The following is a 20,410-nucleotide window of genomic DNA, read 5'->3' as shown; positions in this document are numbered from 1 at the left end:
ATTGTGTGCCGACACCCAGCTGCACCAGCTTATTCATACAGGTGTCATCTTGTCCAGGAAAGCCTGTATTAGGTTTCGGGACATTGTCAGAGCAGGTGCCATGAATTATCTCTCTGTGCACTTCTTTGTTAAAGTTTTTTTCTCCCTTGTAATCTACCTTTCCATCCTTTCTTTTCCACTCTCTCCAGCCTAGAGGCAGGATCTTGTCCTATCCAAACTGCAATGGGACACTGAAAGAGTATTACTTTCTTTAATGGCTGAAACGGTTGCAGAGGGAGGAAAGAGAAGCACTTCACTTTGTGTCAGGGTCAGAAAGAGGTAGGTCTCTGTAGCAGAACTACTGTCATCATAGCCATGCGGTTGAAATATTCACAGAAGTTTGTCAGCTGATTCACGAGTGAAGTCTCTTATAGTTTATGACAACATTTCAGAGAAAGGGGAAGTAGAACTACCGCAGTCCTCTCTTTGTTGAGGGGGGCATGCCAGCCAGTAGAGCAGATTTGTGGTCACACATGCACACAGTAGTACAGATGCTGAATGTAGCTGCACTTATAATAACACAACAATTCCCAGAAGTTGATTTCACACTGCACTTTTATCGTATGTGACGCCTCTTGTTTTTTGGCAAAATGTCCATGTAAATATCCACTCGAATAACAAAATAATTGTATTCAAACTGAAAATTGAAAAGTCCCCTTTTTTAAGAAAACAATAATTATGTTAAACATTTCAAGGTTTCAAGGGTTTACAAATAATAAATGTTCTTTCGAAGATTAATAACAATCTCATCCAACCAGATGAGGCTAGGATATGATTAGCCTAGTTAGTAAGATTGTGGGATGTAATGATAGCATGTTCATATTTGCTGCCTATGTAATGATCAATATGCATGCACCCGCTGTCGCTGCACTGAAATAACACGGGGATCTTGAACAGAAGAGGGTTTCGCATTGGCTGTTAAAAATACTCCACTACCATGCCTGAGAACCTGTGAAGGGCAGACTGGCTGCTTGTGATGGTACAGTACAAGAGCTGTTCTCATTCATAACACTCCGTTCGATGTCTCACTATGGGATGCGCCTCATCGCGGAGCAAACAGAAGCATCAATCTCATTACGCCAGTCCTGATTGGCTGGTGATCTTTACGTCAGCGTCAGGGAATTCACCCCCTATAAGTAGCTTGCGCCACAACGCATGCGTCATTCAAACATCTCTTCTCGCTTCAGAGCACATCTCTACAGTAGCCGGACAAGCTTAACGGTCCACAGACTGAACCCAAATACCCATTTCGGTCAACGGGCGTTCGCCGGCTACTCCTTCTGCTTCGCAGGAAGACGGTAGTACTAACGCAGTTAGTATTAAAATCGACCTCGCCCTTCTCTCCCCAAGAAAGTAAGGTAGGTCTGATTTTTTAAGCTAGCAGCACACCTGTTGCTAGCTCCCTCTCTATAGACACCACGGTAGCGAGGACGTTTTTTCTTTTCTCCTCTCCACGGAGGAAGAAAGGATTAAAAGAGCATACTGTCACTCCAGTCAGTATTCTCTGGGAATTAAAGACCCACACCGTCCTTTTCTCCGGATTAAGGACAAGGTGGTAACATATTTTTCTCCCATCCTACTTGTCGAGAGCGGGCCCTCTCCACGCCACGAGGCGAACAAGATGGACGCCCCTCTCCCTCACACCAGAGGAGTCAGGGACTCGGTGGCTCGACTCTGCGGCTGCGGGTTGAAGATCTCGGGCGCAGACACACACCAGGTCTGCTCGTCCTGCCTCGGGCTGGAACACGCCCGAGGCGCTATCTACAACCCCGGTTCGTGCGGACATTGTGTCCGCTTCACCGTAAAGAGCCTCCGCCGACGGTTAGCACAACAAGCTAGCCTGTGGGAGCAGGACCCCCCCATGTCCACTGACCCGCCGGCCGGCAGTCAAGACACGGGGGCATCCGCCACAGAGAGTGAACCCCTCTCCGTGTCGGTCTGGGGCTCATTATCTGCGATGGCTACAGAACCGGAATCCCGCGCCCTGGCAGGCCGGGACCCGGTGACGGCAAGACACGCGGGAACGGGTCCCCACGCGTTACCAAGCTGGGCCTCCCGGTTAGACCTCACCATAGTCTCACCCGCGGAGGATGTCCTCGAGCTGGACTACGAGGAGGACGAAGAAGAGGACGCCTTGGCGTTCCTCCTGTCCGAGTCGGATGAACAGGAAGAGGACACCTTCATGTCATCGGCTCAGGCTGCAAAGCCTGGAGCGAGGGCTGCTCTCCCGGGCGATAGCACACCAGCTTCGCCCGGTCTGAGCATGGACCTGCAGGCCGTGTGTAAACGCACTGCGGCCAGACTCAACGTCCCGTGGCCTGAAATGGCCAAGGAGACCTCCAGGTCCCGCTACGAGGGAAAACATCTTCCCCAAGCAGCGGGGAAAAAGAGACAACTCCTTCCGGTCTTCCCGGAGATGTTGGATGAGGTGTCGGTCTCGTGGAGAGACCGGCCCTTCAGCAACAAGATCCCAATCCAGGGTGCCTCCTCCCTAGACTGTGATGGAATGGAGAAGCTCGGCCTGCTCCGCGTACCGCCCATGGAACCGCTGGTAGCCGCCCACCTCCTACCGAAGGTGGGCCCGTCACCGAGCAGGAACCCCACGCTGCCAGCAAAGTCGGACCGTTTTCAGTCGACAATGACTGAAAAGTCCTACAAAGCTGCAGCGTTGTCCGCCAGGGCCCTGAATGTGTCCTCGCTGCTAACCGCTTACCAAAAGGACCTGTCGGGTAACCCGGGGGCAGCCATTCTGGACGAGATGGCAGCGGTCACGGACATTTGGCAGAAGTATATGCTGATTTAATCGCAGTCATATCAATTAATGTTAACTTAGAAAGCCACAGTATTTATATTTTAACTGAATAACATTAGGTGACATTATTGTGGCACATCAGTAATGCCTAACATATAAATATATAAGGTGGCAGACATAATTGAATGAATTTTAACTGAACAATAACTGAATGAGTTTGACTCTTAGACCAGCAGGGGTACCCAGTGGTGACTGGTCATTAGGGGCAGCCCCACCTAGTGTCAGCAGAAAGTATTACAAATAATGAAAAAAACTGATTTGTCTGTATATTGCTGTTTTAGTCTGTGTTCTTCTAATTAGTGTCTACAGTGTGTGCCTATTGAGCTGTTTTGAGCCATGTGGGACAAAACCCGATCATGTCCCTCCCTCTCACTGTCTAAGTGAATGGTGACTGTAAAAGCTACACTGCGCATGCTCAGAGTATTTTTCAATGTAATGTGTGTGGCAAAAAAATAATGACCATAGGGGCACTGAGCTGCCCTCCCCACCATACGTCATCTCACATAATTCAGAGCTGATTGGCTGTAAGTACGTGTGCCGCGAAAAGTGTGTGAAGAGGAGACGAGAAAGCTGCAGTGACGCGTCCTAAAATCCGGAAGTAAGTTGCGCATGGGTTCCCTCGACAAAAAAGCAATGAGATTTCTCCATAGGATTTTAGAAAATAGCTCCAAATAAGATCTGTGGGAAACTTACCTGTTAGATAAATGCACGTTTTGTTCAGCCGGATAATATCCACATGTCTACCCTACTTTTATCATTTTACGAATCATAAATCTATCGATTAGATTTATGATAGACTTTTAAAACTACAAGAAGATAAGGAGGACTTTTACAAAAAAGTAATAGAGATTTTTGTTCAGAAGGATAGGCAAATGGACTTCATCTTCAAGTCAAGGTAAGACCACAATTTGATTGAAAATGGGATCTTACTAAGAGAGAACAATTACATATTTAAATGATAAAATTACATTTTTTGGGTATCCTTTTGTTGAACTGTCTGTTTAAAAGTAATCGAAGCATCAGACTAAAAAAGCTTTTGAAAATAATATTATATTTTGATTTAGGTCAAAATATAATATTTGTAAACCTGAAGAGTCAGTGCCAGTGCCTCACCAGCCATGAACCTCACTGCACGTCACTGCAGAAGCTTATATATAGACATCTACGTTGTTTGTGCCCAACCACTTTTGTACATATAAAAACACCACTGGGGGTACCAAATCTATGCAGACTGCTGCCTGCAATAAGTACATTAATTAACTGTCTCGTCAATGTTCGTCTAAATTAATATGATACTATTAACAATCATATTAGTAGTATTCACAATCCCGCTTTCGTCACATTAGTATGCATGAAAAAGTGACAGGTTACACGCCCCCGATTATGCAGATGAGCTAAGTCCCGCCTCCCATTTTCGAGATCCTTTGATGTGATTGGGTACAATTATGTTAATGAGCTAAGTCCCGCCTCCCATTGTTCAAGATCCTTTGATGGGTGTTATAACAGGTAGGTGTGAAAAGCCCCCCTGTGTAGTGCCTTTGTTGTCTAATTCTTTGATGTGTTGATTAAGGCAGTCTCTTTGAAGTTATGCTGTCTGGCCCCTGTCCCCCCACACCCCTTTGTAGTCTAATCCTTTGATATGAGGTGTTATAACATGTAGGTGTGATATAAGCCTCTGATGTTAATCTAGGTGTTGATTAAGGCAGTCTCTTTGAAGTTATGCTGTCTGGCCCCTGTCCCCTCAGAGTTGACTAATCGAATTAGCCTTTGATGTTTGCCCTTTGATGTGAGGTGTTATAACAGGCAGGTGTGATTTCACACTGGTGTGTTATAAGCCTTTGATGTTAATCTAGGTGTCTCTTTGAAGTTATGCGTGAGACTGTCTAGCCCCCCGCCCCCTCCCAGCCCAGGCCTCTCCCCTTTTTCTACACCCCTTCCTGTGGCTATGACGCCAGCAAATAGTGGGGGGTGCAATCAGGTGAAAATAGAAATACGCTCAAAATTAAATAAAAAGACAGTCATTTCGACTTACCAAGTCACCTTTCAAAAAAGAAAAATGGCCAAGAAACACCTCGATATGGGTTTAATCAGCGAGAGGCCTGTGACAACTTACCGCCATCCGTCCGGAGCGCCAGTCAAGAAACGAATGCAGCATATGTGAGGGGTTCAGACGCCTACAGCCGAAGATCTGTGCACAAACTTATCTCGTGCCCTCTTTTGGTCATGTGTGCGCGTTCATGTGTGTTGGAGGAGGGGCTCTGTGAGGAAGTGGCAGATTTTCCCCCGGTTATGTACTTTCAAATTCTAGCTCACTCGAGCTGGTTTCTCCAAAATGACCTACCCCTACCTTTAAGAACAATTAACACACACACACACACACACACACACACACACACACACACACACACACACACACGTTGGAGTTGGCCTTTGATGTGAGGGTTTGAGATAAGCCTGGGATGTTAATCTATATGTTGATTAAGACACTCTCTGTGAGGTGAGAAGCGAGGGGATGGAGTTAGTTTTAAAAAAAGAAACCTTACACTTTTAGTTGACCTCTCTAAATTAGATGTACGTTTTTTTTAAATGATTAGTGTTAATTAAGGGCTATTTGTTATTTTGGTTTATAAGGGGATAGGAGTTCAACTTTTAAAAATGTCACAGGATCATTCTAAGAAGAGTGAGAGGGCTAATGAGCCAGCACCTCTATGCATTTTCTTGACCTGTATCTGATCTTGAAAAACTCTGGTAAGTACTTTTTATTTTTATTTTATAATATCATGTAATTATTAATCTGACTCTTAATGGCAGTTTGTGATTTTGAGGCTATTTCAGTGAAACAAGGCTGTTTTGAACATTTGACAGATGTATGCTTAATTCTCTCAAAAAGTTACTGAAAGATACACTTTTCTATTTAAAAGCTGACCACTACCATGAAAGTACTCTGTTTTATTAGATTTCGTAAAGCATCTGACTCTTAATGGCAGTTTGTGATTTTGAGGCTATTTCCGTGAAACAAGGTTGTTTTGAAACATTTGACAGATTTGTGTTTAACTCTCTCAAAAAGTTACTGAAAGATACACTTTTGTATTTAAAAGCTGAAAAGTAGATAATGAAGTATTTGTGTCCGTAGATTTCGTTAAGAATCTGACTCTTAATGGCAGTTTGTGATTTTGAGGCTATTTCAGTGAAACAAGGCTGTTTTGAAACATTTGACAGATTTATGCTTAACTCTCTCTAAAAGTTACTGAAAGATACACTTTTGTGTATAAAAGCTGAAAAGTAGATAATGAAGTACTTTGTATTAGTAGATTTCGTTAAGAATCTGACTCTTAATGGCAGTTTGTGATTTTGAGGCTATTTCAGTGAAACAAGGCTGTTTTGAACATTTGACAGATTTATGCTTAAATTCTCTGAGAAAGTTACTGAAAGATACAATTTTGTGTATAAAAGCTGAAAAGTAGATAATGAAGTACTTTGTTTTAGTATATTTCGTTAAGAATCTGACTCTTAATGGCGGTTTGTGATTTTGAGGCTATTTCAGTGAAACAAGGCTGTTTTGAAACATTTTACAGATTCATGCTTAAATTCTCTGAGAAAGTTACTGAAAGATACAAGTTTGTGTTTAAAAGCTGACCACTACCATGAAGTACTCTGTTTGAGTAGATTTCAGCACACAGGGTCTGACAGAAAAAACATAATGTTTTGAACATTTGACAGATTTATGCTTAAATTCTCTGAGAAAGTTACTGAAAGATACAATTGTGTGTATAAAAGCTGAAAAGTAGATAATGAAGTACTTTGTTTTAGTAGATTTCGTTAAGAATCTGACTCTTAATGGCAGTTTGTGATTTTGAGGCTATTTCAGTGAAACAAGGCTGTTTTGAGACATTTGACAGATTTATGCTTAAATTCTCTGAGAAAGTTACTGAAAGATACAAGTTTGTGTTTAAAAGCTGACCACTACCATGAAGTACTCAGCAATGGCAGATTTCAGCACACAGGGTCTGACAGAAAAAACATAAAATGTGTAAGTATCTAATAATATACTATCCACATAATATACTAGTTTAACCCCTCCCAAAAAAAACAACATTTAATAATTACATGATATTATAAAATAAAAATAAAAAGTACTTACCAGAGTTTTTCAAGATCAGATACAGATCAAGAAAATGCATAGAGGAGGTATGGTGCTGGCTCATTAGCCCTCTCACTCTTCTTAGAATGATCCTGTGCCATTTTTAAAAGTTGAACTCCTATCCCCTTATTACATTACATTACATTACATTGCATTTAGCTGACGCTTTTATCCAAAGCGACGTACAATAAGTGTGTTCGACCAACAAAATACAAACTTGAAGAAAACAGAATCATATAAGTATATCAGGTTTCATAGAGCAAAAACATTTCAAGTGCTACTCAACTGGCTTTAGATAAGCCAGTCCTTTATTAGTATATAAGTGCTTTGTTAATAGTTATATCGCTCGAAGTGGAGTCGAAAGAGATGAGTTTTCAGTCTGCGCCGGAAGGTGTGTAAGCTATCTGCTGTCCTGATGTCAATGGGGAGCTCATTCCACCATTTTGGAGCCAGGATAGCAAACCCACGTGTTTTTGCTGATGTGTGTGTGTGTGTGTGTGTGTGTGTGTGTGTGTGTGTGTGTGTGTGTGTGTGTGTGTGTGTGTGTGTGTGTGTGTGTGTGTGTGTGTGTGTGTGTGTGTGTGTGTGTGTGTGTGTGTGTGTGTGTGTGTTTGTGTGTGTGTGTGTGTGTGTGTGTGTGTGTGTGTGTGTGTGTGTGTGTGTGTGTGTGTGTGTGTGTGTGTGTGTGTGTGTGTGTGTGTGTGTGTGTGTGTGTGTGTGTGTGTGTGTGTGTGTGTGTGTGTGTGTGTGTGTGTGTGTGTGTGTGTGTGTGTGTGTGTGTGTGTGTGTTGTTCTTAAAGGTAGGGGTAGGTCATTTTGGGGAAACCAGCTCCAGTGAGCTAGAATTTGAAAGTACATAACCGGGGGGAAATCTGCCACTTCCTCACAGAGCCCCTCCTCCAACACACATGAACGCGCACACATGACCAAAAGAGGGCACGAGATAAGTTTGTGCACAGATCTTCGGCTGTAGGCGTCTGAACCCCTCACAGATGCTGCATTAGTTTCTTGACTGGCGTTCCGGACGGATGGTGGTAAGTTGTCACAGGCCTCTCGCTGATTAAACCCATAGCGAGGCGTCTCTTGGCCATTTTTATTTTTTGAAAGGTGACTTGGTAAGTGGAAATGACAGTCTTTTTATTTAGTTTTAGCGTATTTCTATTTTCACCTGATTCCAAAAAGGGGAGAGGCCTGGGCTGGGAGGGGGCGGGGGGCTAGACAGTCTCACGCATAACTTCAAAGAGACACCTAGATTAACATCAAAGGCTTATAACACACCAGTGTGAAATCACACCTGCCTGTTATAACACCTCACATCAAAGGGCAAACATCAAAGGCTAATTAGATTAATCAACTCTGAGGGGACAGGGGCCAGACAGCATAACTTCAAAGAGACTGCCTTAATCAACACCTAGATTAACATCAGAGGCTTATATCACACCTACCTGTTATAACACCTTGCATCAAAGGATTAGACTACAAAGGGGTGTGGGGGGACAGGGGCCAGACAGCATAACTTCAAAGAGACTGCCTTAATCAACACATCAAAGAATTAGACAACAAAGGCACTACACAGGGGGGCTTTTCACACCTACCTGTTATAACACCCATCAAAGGATCTTGAACAATGGGAGGCGGGATTTAGCTCATTAACATAATTGTACCCAATCACATCAAAGGATCGCGAAAATGGGAGGCGGGACTTAGCTCATTTGCATAATTTGGGGCGTGTCATCTGTCACTTTTCATGCATACTAATGTGACGAAAGCGGGATTGGTAATACTACTCATATTATTCCTATCAGCTGTCAATCACAGTTATGATTCACATATTCAGTGTTATTATTAAATAAAATATATTTTTTGGAGGAGTTAATGATGAATGTTCCTCAAGATGCTTGCTCACCCTCCTTCAAATTTGAAAGACAAGTAATTACTATCATATATCAAAAGAATCAAAGGAACAGTTCAGCGCCCCACGACTTCATTGCAAACAGTTACAACCTTGACTTTACATCAGAAAGAACAAACATTAAAGAAGTGACTAACTGCATCAGTTATGGTTAAAAAACGTGTATTCAGCTAAAACACATCGCTGCAGTTATTATCCAGTGGAAAGTCCTTACCTACTGGCCTAGTTAAATCAAAGTGGTTACTTTTTTTTGGCTGGGCAGTGTAGTTTTACACACCGTCTTATCTTACTTTATCAGGACTTGAAACTGTTTTTTGGGGGCAGACCCCTACAAAGAAATAAATTACAAGACTTTTTCTGAGGTGGCAGCTGCCACCCTGTAGAACCGCCACTGGAGCAGTCATGTATCTGCCTTGATCCAATTAAGCACTAAAGACAGTAACAACAATGAGAAGGAGCCTTGAGTGAAATTTCTCTCATAGTAGCCATAGTGCAGGTCCGTTCAAAGTTCTCTTTCATTCCCATTGAAAACAACTAAAAAAGGAAACTAGGCTGCTCGCTTCCCTTTGAGATAAATGGAAAGTAGCAAGACAAATTACGGAGGGGACCATTACACTCTAGTACAGTGGTTCTCAACTGGTCAGGCCTCGGGACCCACCTTTTTCCTTTGTCAATAAATCGCGACCCGAAATTTTGAACCACTCAAATCTATTCAACAAAAAATCGTGCTGTAATATATACGCTTTTCAGCATACAATATTAATTAAAGTTAAGTACAGTGCATATATCCCTTATATCCTTTCACAGAACTAAAGTATGCTTTTAAAAAAGGTTTAATGAGATGATGGTCATCAAGTTTCTATAATCAAAGCTGAACTGTATAATATAAAAAGGCACACTTGTATTCAATAAAAAGGCAGACTTGGAGCCAATCCTGCAAATTCACCACATGTGAAAAACATGACATACAAACCCTAGAAGGGGGGTCTGGGGCGATTCTCCCCCAGGAGATTTTTAGAAATACTAACATATAAAGTACGCATTCTGGTACACTCTGAGAAGAAAATAAATAAATCTATTACTACCCGACATATTAATAATATGTTATGCCATTGTTAGTTTTTCCCTTTGCTCCACACAGAGAGAAGAGTATAGAGGAGATAGTCTGTGTGAATTATTTTAATTGTGGATAAGGGTAGATAGCCCCCATTGTTCTGTGACCTGTCAATAATCAAACCAGGGGTCATATTTCATTATGTGTTCATTTTGATCTGAAGTTGTACCCATGGATGTATAAAGAATAGTTCTACCGCAAAGTTATTCTCCGTGGGGACTTCCGGCAACAATCTTGATTCTGATTGGCCAGAAGACTCGAAAAAACATCAGCAAAGATATTTTATTGAGAAGATGATCACTACATGACAGAAGTTTTCAAAACCGTTTATGATCTCCGGTACTTCAAGTCCAACGCCTACTGCATGCACAGCGTTAGAAAATCGGCACTTCAAAAAAAGACCCGCTTTTGGGTCGCGACCCACCAGTTGGGAACCACTGCTCTAGTATAAGTGCTTGATTTCCTGGTAAGAATACATGACACGAAGAACTCAGTTGAACGTTTTGGTCCTGTGCTTTGCAACCAATAAACCCATCTGTATGAATGAATAACCCGCACTGTCATTGTTAATAGGATTCTAAGCAGTACATATTACCCTAGTTTGACTTTGTAAATGTTGACAAAACTGAGAGTGGGCATTTAACTAAATACATCTACTCAAGTTCTGTATTAGAGTGACATTTTAGATACTCGTCCCTTCATCATGTTAATTTAATGCAACTTTATACAGTTAATACTGAGGGATACAGTAAACTTCCCTCCCCTATAGTTTTAGTCTGACAGCTTTAGTTACATTTCAGAATACAGTTTTGTGTCCCCTTCTGTCCGATTAATTGAATTGTTAGTGATAAACGGTTTCTTAGGGGTTGACAAAAATAGCATACGTCCTAAGAAAAACTGTCTAAAACCCTCTTCAATTAGCTGGAAAATGCGTTGCCGCAAAGAACTTGCTTTTTGACATCATAAAAAGTTGATTTTAGAGATATTTGATTGTCTTTCTTTATATTGGTTTTTGAGGGATTCGAGAATTTTACATCCCCCTGTTGAAAATTGATTTTAGAGAAGATAGTCATTATTTTCTTCCAGATGTTTTAGGTTGGTGTGCGATGCCTATCTGAGGGAAATAATTGGGGACAAACTGTCATTATCTGTGACAAATGCATTCTGTGTTGTGGTATAAAAAAAAAAAACATGTTCTTTGCAAAACATTTTCCTCATAATGAAACAGGCATTTGTCAACAGGAATGTTAAGAGAGGTCAGTGACAATTCATAGCTGAAGTGATTCTGAAAGAAAGACAAGGTTGCTGTATTTACACCTTAAACAATGTGTGATTCACACAGACAGTGTGAACAAAGCAGACAGAGAGACGGAGAAGACGGCTGTGGCTGTGTGTATTAAGACGCTCGTCTAGACGGCGAGCAAGATCCTTCCCGTCATTGTTGGTTGGCATTGAGGGGCTGCAAAACAGGAAATAATATCTGAAGGAAACATACAGCTTTGAACTTTAGAAAGTCAAAGACACGTGCTTTAAAATACAGCATTTAAACAATATTTAAAATGAAAGGAAAAAGAAATGTGAACACCAAAATAAATGTTTTAAGAAAAGCATGGACTAGATTACTTTGAATACCTTTTTGTCTCTGAAACACAAATTCCTTGTAATTGCACCCCATAATGTCTCTACAGGTGATCTATTGACAGTTTTCTAAGTAGGTGCAAAGTTGAGAATCATGTAGGCCTAAGTTAAGCGGAATTTAGACTAATATTAAAATGTTAATCATTTAGATGTGTCTTTCGATAACCAATCTGTTTACAAACATGCAATTGAATGGCATGTCAATGATTCCACATTTAAGTTTCTAAATAAGTTTTCATCGTTGTTTATTTGAGTTATTTTCATTTGTGAGATATGCCATGTCCTTGTGGAGGGGAAGAAAAATGACAGTGTTGTTTTCTAAAAGTCTCTTACGCCATCTTGTGGATCATTATAACAATAATCATATTATCAATACTTAATGCAGTACATTGACCAATACAAAAACATTTTATAACATTACATTACATTACATTACATTGCATTTAGCTGACGCTTTTATCCAAAGCGACTTACAATAAGTACATTCGACCAGGAAGACACAACCTTGAAGAAAACAGAATCATATAAGTACATCAGGTTTCATAGAGCCAAGTATTTCAAGTGCTACTCAACTGGCTATAGATAAGCCAGTCCTTTATTAGTATATAAGTGCTCTGTTAGCAGTTCTTTGTTAGTAATTCTATCGCTCGAGGTGGAGACGAAAGAGATGAGTTTTCAGTCTGCATTATAACATTTTGTTCTATTATTTGAGATATGCAGCTGTTATTTGAGCTGCATATCTAATTATCACATAACATTGTCCTCCTTGGTTTTGTAGCAATCCTGAAAACTCTTTAAAAAAAAAAAAAAAAATTTGATTACACTGAAGAAGGATAGTTTGATGAAGAAAAGGGGAAAATATTTCAGGATAAATTGCTGAAAAACACACCATTACTTTTAAGTGTTGCAAGCAAACGGCCTAGAAAGCCTTCTGCTGATTTCTTAAGAGCATCAAGAATAAAACGGATCATTTGTGTGACCATTAGCGTCTCCACACTCCAGTACAGTAGGTGGTGGTAATGCACAATCGTTGAAGAAGAAGTTTGGTCCCCGTTCGGCTACCGTTGTGAGTCACGTGATCAGACGTCACAATTGTCCCTTTTGGTTAACGGATAAACTGTACCAAAAAAACAGTTGCTCCTTTTAAAACTTACTCAGTTAAATAAAACGACAAGCATGGAGATTGGGACAGAGATCAGCAAGAAAATAAGAGTGAGTAACATTACAAGCTTAATATGAGTGATTTTCTGCGGTGCTAAGACTCGTGGTTTAGGCTAGTGTAGCAAAGACGTTGCTAGCTGACGCTAGCATGCTAGCTTGTGTTTCTGAGTGGTGCAGAATGGCAACATGGTTTTTATTTTCAAGGCCGAGAAAAGGTTTGCTTTATCAGTCGATACAGTATCGAGTAGTTAGTTTTACAAAGTGTTAACGGTTTTTCTCCACTTTGTTATGAAACCCCCGTAATAATGATACGTAGAGATAGTTTAGAACGACTATAGCGAATGAATGATATATGGAGCAGCACTTTCTCACACAATGTACACAATTCAAACCTAAACGTAAAGAATTCTTCCCAAAATTCTATAGTGAGCCGCCTCAATTATTTAAAAACTATACATATTACTCGGAGACTGAAACGAAGCTGCATTCTTGCAGGACAATTTGTCTTATTATTTTCTTAATGTGTTGTATTAATTGACTGACTCAACATATGTTTTCTTACTTGTGTTCCTTCAACTTAGTTTTATTTAATTGTAATTTAACAGTACATTTCAAATGTATATTTATGTATAGATTTAGCAATTGTACAAAGCTTTGGCAATACTGTCATTATGGTCATTCTAATAAAGCTATTTGAATGGAATGTATATCAGCGTAAAAAGGGGCTTATCAAAACATGTTTAGATATATAATAACATTTATACCTTTGGTCTGTTTCAGGCTGCTATCAAGGGCAAGCTTCAAGAGCTCGGTGCATATATTGGTAAGTGAATACGATGCAGATCTTGTATTTTGGGACGACTGGTGCTTGGATGAGACATAACATTCTGTCTGTGTTTCCTCTCCTTTTCAGATGAAGAGCTTCCTGATTATATCATGGTGATGGTAGCAAACAAGAAAACCTCGCAGCAGATGGCGGACGACCTATCCCTTTTTCTTGGCAACAACACTAGTAAATTCACAATATGGTACGCCGAAAGCAGACCAAAAGTGTATATTACCAGTCTGATTAAATTACACATCGTTTTTTGTCAAGTAACATTATTAATATCAACAATTCTCTCAGTTCTTGACATAACATGCATCTGTTTATTATTTTTAGGCTACAGGGTGTCCTCGAGAAGTTAAGAACGGTTGCAGTCGGTAAGTCGGATCATGTTATATACATTTAAGATTTTCTGCATTTTTAACCAGATGGAGATAACCTGAATGCACAAAGCCTGTAGCTGTCTTCCAACAGCTATCATGCATATTATTACTTTTTTTATTCTAGTAAACCTACCAAAATAAAGGTTGCTTACTTTTTTTGTCTCTCTGTTAGGGGGTGGTGTTTGTGTTAAATATTATACATTATAACTGTATTACTCTATTCATTTTTTTAAGCACAATAATTTCCTATGGGATTAATAAAACTGCTTTTATATTTTCTTATCTCCATGTTTTCTCTCCTTGTCTTCCTACATGGTTTTTACAGAGCCTGCCTCCCTCAGCACACCAGTGCCTCAGTCGGACGGTGGTTCTGTGGCTGTGAGAAGCCGGTCGTCTTTGACTGAGGAAGTCAGAGCAGAGGAGTTAAAGCTGCTGATGGTGTCCAGCTCTCACTCTGATAAGACTGAAGCACGCGTGTCCAGCTCCGCTCATGAAAGCAGGTGTGTAAGCTCTTATTATCTTCAGTCACTGTTTACATTTCATTGTTTCAATCAGCACACATGCATATTAAACATATACATACACCTGTGTTTGTTATCAGGAGAAGCAGCTTGGAGAAGAGTTCCTCTCGTCTAACCTCCACTGTGAAGCCCCTCATGGAGCCGTTCCCCTTAGAGGCCGTTATTGACATCAAACCTGACATGGATTATGACCTCATCGCTGAGGAACCTGTAGAAATCGCCACCAGCCATGGACGAACACGCGGGGCACCTAGTAGACCCACAGCAGAAATCTACCGACCGGGTCAGAGCAAGTATTCATCAGTTAGCTCTGCAGACTCGTGTCGGCCCTCAGAAGGATCCTCTCACTACAGACAGCAGGACAGCAGAAGCAGCAGATCATCCAGAAGCGGATCCAGTAGGGTACTGTGATTCCATAAGATAATACAGCAACTTTCTGTTGACAAAGTGGGGGACGAGTGTAGGTTAGCATCCATAATAACAATGTACTTGTCGTCTTTCTTGCAGCAGGAGGAGTTGTCACGGAAGCGTAAGGCGCCTGTAGCGAGTTCTGTGGTGCGGGTGAACAGAGTGGCAGATGAAGACAGCGATGACATGGAAGAGGAGGATACAGGCTATGGAGGCAGAGGCCTATCCAGTAGAGTGTCCCTACCATCCAAACCAGAACGCAAGTCAGTGTCAACCAAATGAAATACCAAGATTGTAATGCATTAATAAGTAACCACAATAATGCAGCAAATATTTATGTAGTTACAATCCATATTGTATTCTCAGTGTGCGAAAAAGTACACGTCCCACCGTCCGGGACGTGTTATTTACAATATCGGACAAGTAGATCTTTCAATTGACTTGTCCGGCGGACAAGTGACGTTTTTCGCCCCGATTTATTGACAAATTATTGATACATTCAGTTTACAAAAGGCAGAACTCATTCGCAAATTGTCCGTGTCCGCCATTGTTCGTTTATAAATGTTAGTTTCGGTTCTGCTTGTCGATTCCTAAGGAAATGCATCTCGCCGCTTTCTGTACAGTTAGACGGGGGCGGGGCGGGAAGTGTAGCACCGTGGCAGGGTTGGGAAGCAAAACTCGGTTCCGAGTAGGAACAAATAACAATTGTCCGGTACCGGGATTAATAAGAGTTGTGAGGACAGGAGGCCGAGCCCCGCGGACTGCAGCTCTCTCTATGCTCCGTATCAGCTGATCGCTGCATGGTGCAGCTCAGCGTCTCTCTCTCTCTCTTTCTACACACAGCGGATCTGCTGCCCGTTAACAGCCTCATCTTTGTCAAACGTTCTTATGTTCTCTCTCTAACACGTAATGAAGGTTATTAAGCGTTTTAGCTCCTGTGTTGTTAATATTGACCACCATTTCCTTTATGAAGTGAAGCAGCCTCCCTGTCTGTGTCCTCGCGCTGTCCTCACATCCCCGGACCCCCAGGCTCGGAGGAGCACAGGGATGTCAGTATTGTTTATGAAGCAGGGTATAGAAAGTACATTATTGAAATGCTATTTATACTATTTATTAACTTTTACAAACAGTGAGTAGCTGGGCAGCTGCAGCATGTGTATTGCAGGACATGTGTAAGCGTGCAAGTGTCTTTGAGTTGTAGAAAAGCGCTAGGCCTATAGGCTATAAATATAATAATAATAATAATAATAACTTTATTTGTATAGCACCTTTCATACAGGGGATTGCAGTTCAAAGTGCTTTACATCAGTAAAAAACAAGACATAAAATCAGTGTAAAACAAGCAGCAAGAGCAAAGCATAAAGTGGGATAAAATAATTAAAAATAAAAACATGGGGAATAAAACAGAGAAATAGTGCAATGTCAATCACAGAGAATAGTGCAGTATAATAGTGTAAAATCAGTCAAATGCTTTGGTAAAGATAGGTTTTAAGCTGCCTTTTAAAAATGCCTAATGTATTGGCTTCCCTAATATTGTTGGGTAACGTGTTCCACAGTTTTGGGACGTAGTTTACAAAGGCTGCATCACCGATCTTCTTTTATGACTCTTTCTGGTGACCTCTAATAGACCTGCATCTGATGATCGCAGTGTTCTGGCAGGTGTGTAGTTCATTAGAGAGTCAGCAATGTAGCTGGGTCCTTGTCCATTTTTAGAGCCTTGTATATGAGGAGAAGTACCTTAAAATCAATTCTAAAAGTTACAGGAAGCCAGTGTAGAGTAGCTAAGACAGGACTAACGTGTTCCCTCCTTTTGGTATTAGTCAGTAGTCTAGCTGCAGAGTTTTGAATGAGCTGGAGTCTTTGTACATTCTCAAACTGCACCACTTAGAACTAACTAAACAATGCAGAGATTATTTTTATATAATTGTATTCAATAACCGTAAGAAATTCAACAGTATGAAGTGATTTGTAAATAGGAATACAGATTTGACTTAATGTTTTCATAAATATATTTTTCTCCCAGTTTGTCATGGGACTGATTTACCCTCTCAAAGAACCGGAATCGAGAACCGAAAATAACCAGAATCGAAAAGCAGAACCGGAATCGTTAAAATCCAAACGATACCCAACCCTATGTGTGATGCAGTAAAATGTTACCGCTCACTTACGTTAGCGGTGTTGTAAAAACTGTGGGAAAATGTAAAAAATACGATGAGGAAGAAGATTCCAGTGGCCCCAATTTTTGTCAATTCTGGACAAGTGAAAAATGTATTCGGACAAGTAAATTGCCAAACTCACTTGTCCATGGACAAGTACTCTCTAAAAACTTTTTCTCACTGATTCTGCATTAGACCTTCTACTGTGTCTGAAAGGGACCAACAAAGGACTCTCCAGCACTGACATCTATTAAATGAGCACACAGGGCAGCTTCAAACTGATGTCAGACACAGAAGATTTAGTAGAAGTGATGGTTAAAGAATTCACATAGACATAGCTTCTCAATATTTAACTATTACTAAGAGTAAATCCACGTTTGATAACTAGTCAAAGCAAGCTCTGGGAGCTATATCCACCTTATGAGATGGACCCCCGGATGTCTTTACTGCTCTCTGACACCGTGTCAACTTTGTCCTGTTATTATGTGAAGAAGACTGTTTTGTCGAATCAACTCTCAGGGTCATAACAATACACGGCTGTGGAGAAAGAATGTTAAAGCTCCAAGGCCGTTTGCCTGCATGAGACGGGAGTGAGAGGAGAGGCAATAGCTAAGATGATTAGAAACCAAACTAAAGGGCCATATGGAAAATTCTATATCGGTCAGTGTATTGCATACAGTAAATGAAACCGTTTGGAGCAGACGGTACACAGTTTTTCTTTAGGTGGATTGAATATTTTTGGATGACAGCCTAGCCTACAGCAGTACATGATTGAGCTCATGTGTTGTTTCTACAAACTCAGGGAATCATAACTCTACCCTAAGCATTACTGTGGTGTTTTTGTTTCAGACCTACTCTCCCTCCAGCCAAGCAAGCCAACAGGAATCTGATACTGAAGGCCATCTCTGAGGCTCAGGACTCAATCAACAAAACTACAGCTTACCCAACAAGTATGCATTGCCATGGACACTCTTTTATTTATCTCAGTCACCTTGATCGCTTTCTTACATTAACCCCTCTCTCTCTCCCCTCCCAGTACCACAGAGGCAGACTGTTCCCGTGGCGCCTCGGACTCGCAATTCCAGCACTGATGAGATGACTGCAGCCATCCAGCTGGTCCAGGAGCACCTCCAGAGCCTGGCCCCCAAAGTCCAGTCCTACAACCCTGCAGCGCTACCTCCTTCCAGAGAGCCTGGTAGGATATGTAGGAGTGGAAACATATGATGTGCCTTTATCAGAGCAATGCTTTAAATACCCTGCCATCCAAAAGCCAGAGTTACAGGAAGGCAGTGAGTTAAAATGACATGAGAAATGTTCAGTATTTACACCACGCATGATTCACTGATTTATTCCTCACAGCTCCAGTCAGATCTTTAGCCTCACGCCTCCAGTTGGACCTAGTAGAGAGCAATGACGGAGGAGAGCAGAGTGAGTATGGGGAGTCTTTTTGAGACCTTTATTCTTTATGGGGCAACTTAAGAAAAGTGTTACAGTAAAAAGTTGCTCTCACTAAAATCTTTATTAACTGACATTTGCATGTGCCTCAAGGTGTGGAAGTCGCTGTGGCCGGCAGTGAGACAAAGCCATTTGATACCCGCTCCTTCATAGTGAGTCGACCGCAGCTGGGAGAAGCTACAGTCAAAAGTCAGCAGCGTCCTTTGGTCAAAGGGCTGCAGGCTGCTTTACCACGCATGGTTCAAGCCAGGTACACCAACACACACATAAGAGTTTTTCCTCAGCTCTTTGCATGTATACATTTGTCACATGTTCCCTCTCTTTTCTCTTCTCACACCAGTAAAGAGGGGGGCGACTCTGCCAGCCCTAAGTTCATAGTGACATTAGACGGGGTGCCGAGCCCGCTGGGAAATATTGCGGACTGTGAGATGGAGCTGGATGATGTGAGACCGCCCACAAAGGTCACCGAGGCAACCGTCCAAGTCAACAGGCAGCCCAAAGTCAGCATCCTTCAAAGACTCCAGGGATATGTCCGGTCAACAGAAGGTGTGTTCTTCCGTCAAGATAATTTGTTTCCTTACATTGAAGGTGTATTTTAAACTGTTGCGAAGTGCATCAGTAAAGGGCTAACGTAATGTCTTCTTTGGACAGACGATGTGATGGATGTTGAGATGGAGGAAGACGATGCTGGCCCTTTAAAGAAAAAGAAGGGGGCGGAGCGCTGCAGGTTTTGGCCGGTCTGTAAAATTGGAGACGAGTGTGCGTACCACCATCCAACCACACTCTGCAAGTGAGTATTGCTGTTAGTTAATAAACTGAAGAAATTTGTTTTTAATCACTCAGCAATCACTCAACACTTATTCGTGATTTCGATGTGTGTTTTTTCCTGAAGGACTTTTCCCTCTTGCAAGTTTGGGGACAAATGCCTTTTCGTGCATCCTAATTGTAAATACGACGGCAGGTGTGCCAAGCCGGACTGTCCCTTCACTCATGTCAGCAGAAGAAGCCCAGCTGCCCCCCCGCCCAGGCCAGGTACCTCTCTCGGCCTACAACACAGTTTAGATAACGTATTAAAGGGTTAGAGACTCCTGAAGTAAATCACAAACATAATGGGGGTGTGAGGATCTTCCTCTCTGCCCCTCTAACTCGACCCTTTGTGTTCACAGCAGTGCAGCCAGTGCAAACCGCCAGCGTGTGCCGCTTCTTCCCAGACTGCAAGAAGATGGACTGTCCGTTTTATCATCCCAAGGTAAAACATTATGAAGTGCTGTTGTAACATTCTTCAATGGTAATTTAAATGAATGTTGGATTTAGTTAAGGGGAAAGTGCTTCTATTTTAAAGTTTAAAATGTACTCTAGTCTCGACATTGTGCACAAAACTTAGGGTGTCTTACATTTTGTTTTGCCCCTCATATTTACCTACAGCCTTGTCGCTTCGGGGCGCAGTGTAAACGCTCTGGATGTACCTTCTACCACCCAACCACGTCTCTGCCTCCCAGACACGCCCTGAAGTGGACAAAGACGCAGACCAGGTGAGCGAATGAGTTTTGTCCCAAATTAAAAATAATATTTTTTAAAAAAGCAATTTTTTGATTGTCAGTCATCATAATGTTTGCATCTACTTAATACTGTTTGTGTTCCTCTCTCACAGCTAATAAAGTCCAGAAAGCCTGACCGAAGTCTGGGGACGATCAATGTGAAGTTACGAGAGATGATCTATCTGTTTCTACAGATTTCTTAACTCTTTCATTTTAATGTATTGTTTGGTTTGATTTTTAAGTTGTTTTGTAAAATGAAAAGGTTTTTGTTCGTGCTCTCAGAATATTAAAAAACTTCACAGTGAA

At 41.5% G+C, this 20,410-nt stretch overlaps 1 protein-coding gene across 1 annotated transcript; it reads left to right on the top strand.

Moving 5' to 3' along the window:
* Positions 1-12,700: 12,700 nt before the first annotated feature.
* zc3h14 (zinc finger CCCH-type containing 14) lies at positions 12,701-20,410 on the top strand. The gene is made up of 17 exons (XM_034076677.2): positions 12,701-12,868; positions 13,598-13,640; positions 13,731-13,845; positions 13,980-14,020; positions 14,352-14,526; positions 14,628-14,949; positions 15,055-15,218; positions 17,961-18,061; positions 18,148-18,306; positions 18,471-18,539; positions 18,660-18,816; positions 18,907-19,112; positions 19,218-19,356; positions 19,459-19,598; positions 19,733-19,815; positions 19,992-20,098; positions 20,218-20,410. Exons 1-17 carry the CDS (start codon positions 12,833-12,835, stop codon positions 20,219-20,221), a joined length of 2,061 nt encoding a protein of 686 aa, XP_033932568.1. The 5' UTR covers positions 12,701-12,832; the 3' UTR covers positions 20,222-20,410.

This window comes from Pseudochaenichthys georgianus, chromosome 24 (genome assembly GCF_902827115.2).
Source record: "Pseudochaenichthys georgianus chromosome 24, fPseGeo1.2, whole genome shotgun sequence".
Lineage (NCBI taxonomy): Eukaryota > Metazoa > Chordata > Actinopteri > Perciformes > Channichthyidae > Pseudochaenichthys > Pseudochaenichthys georgianus.
Note: the sequence above shows the minus strand (reverse complement) of the source record. Positions and strands in the feature narration are given on the sequence as shown.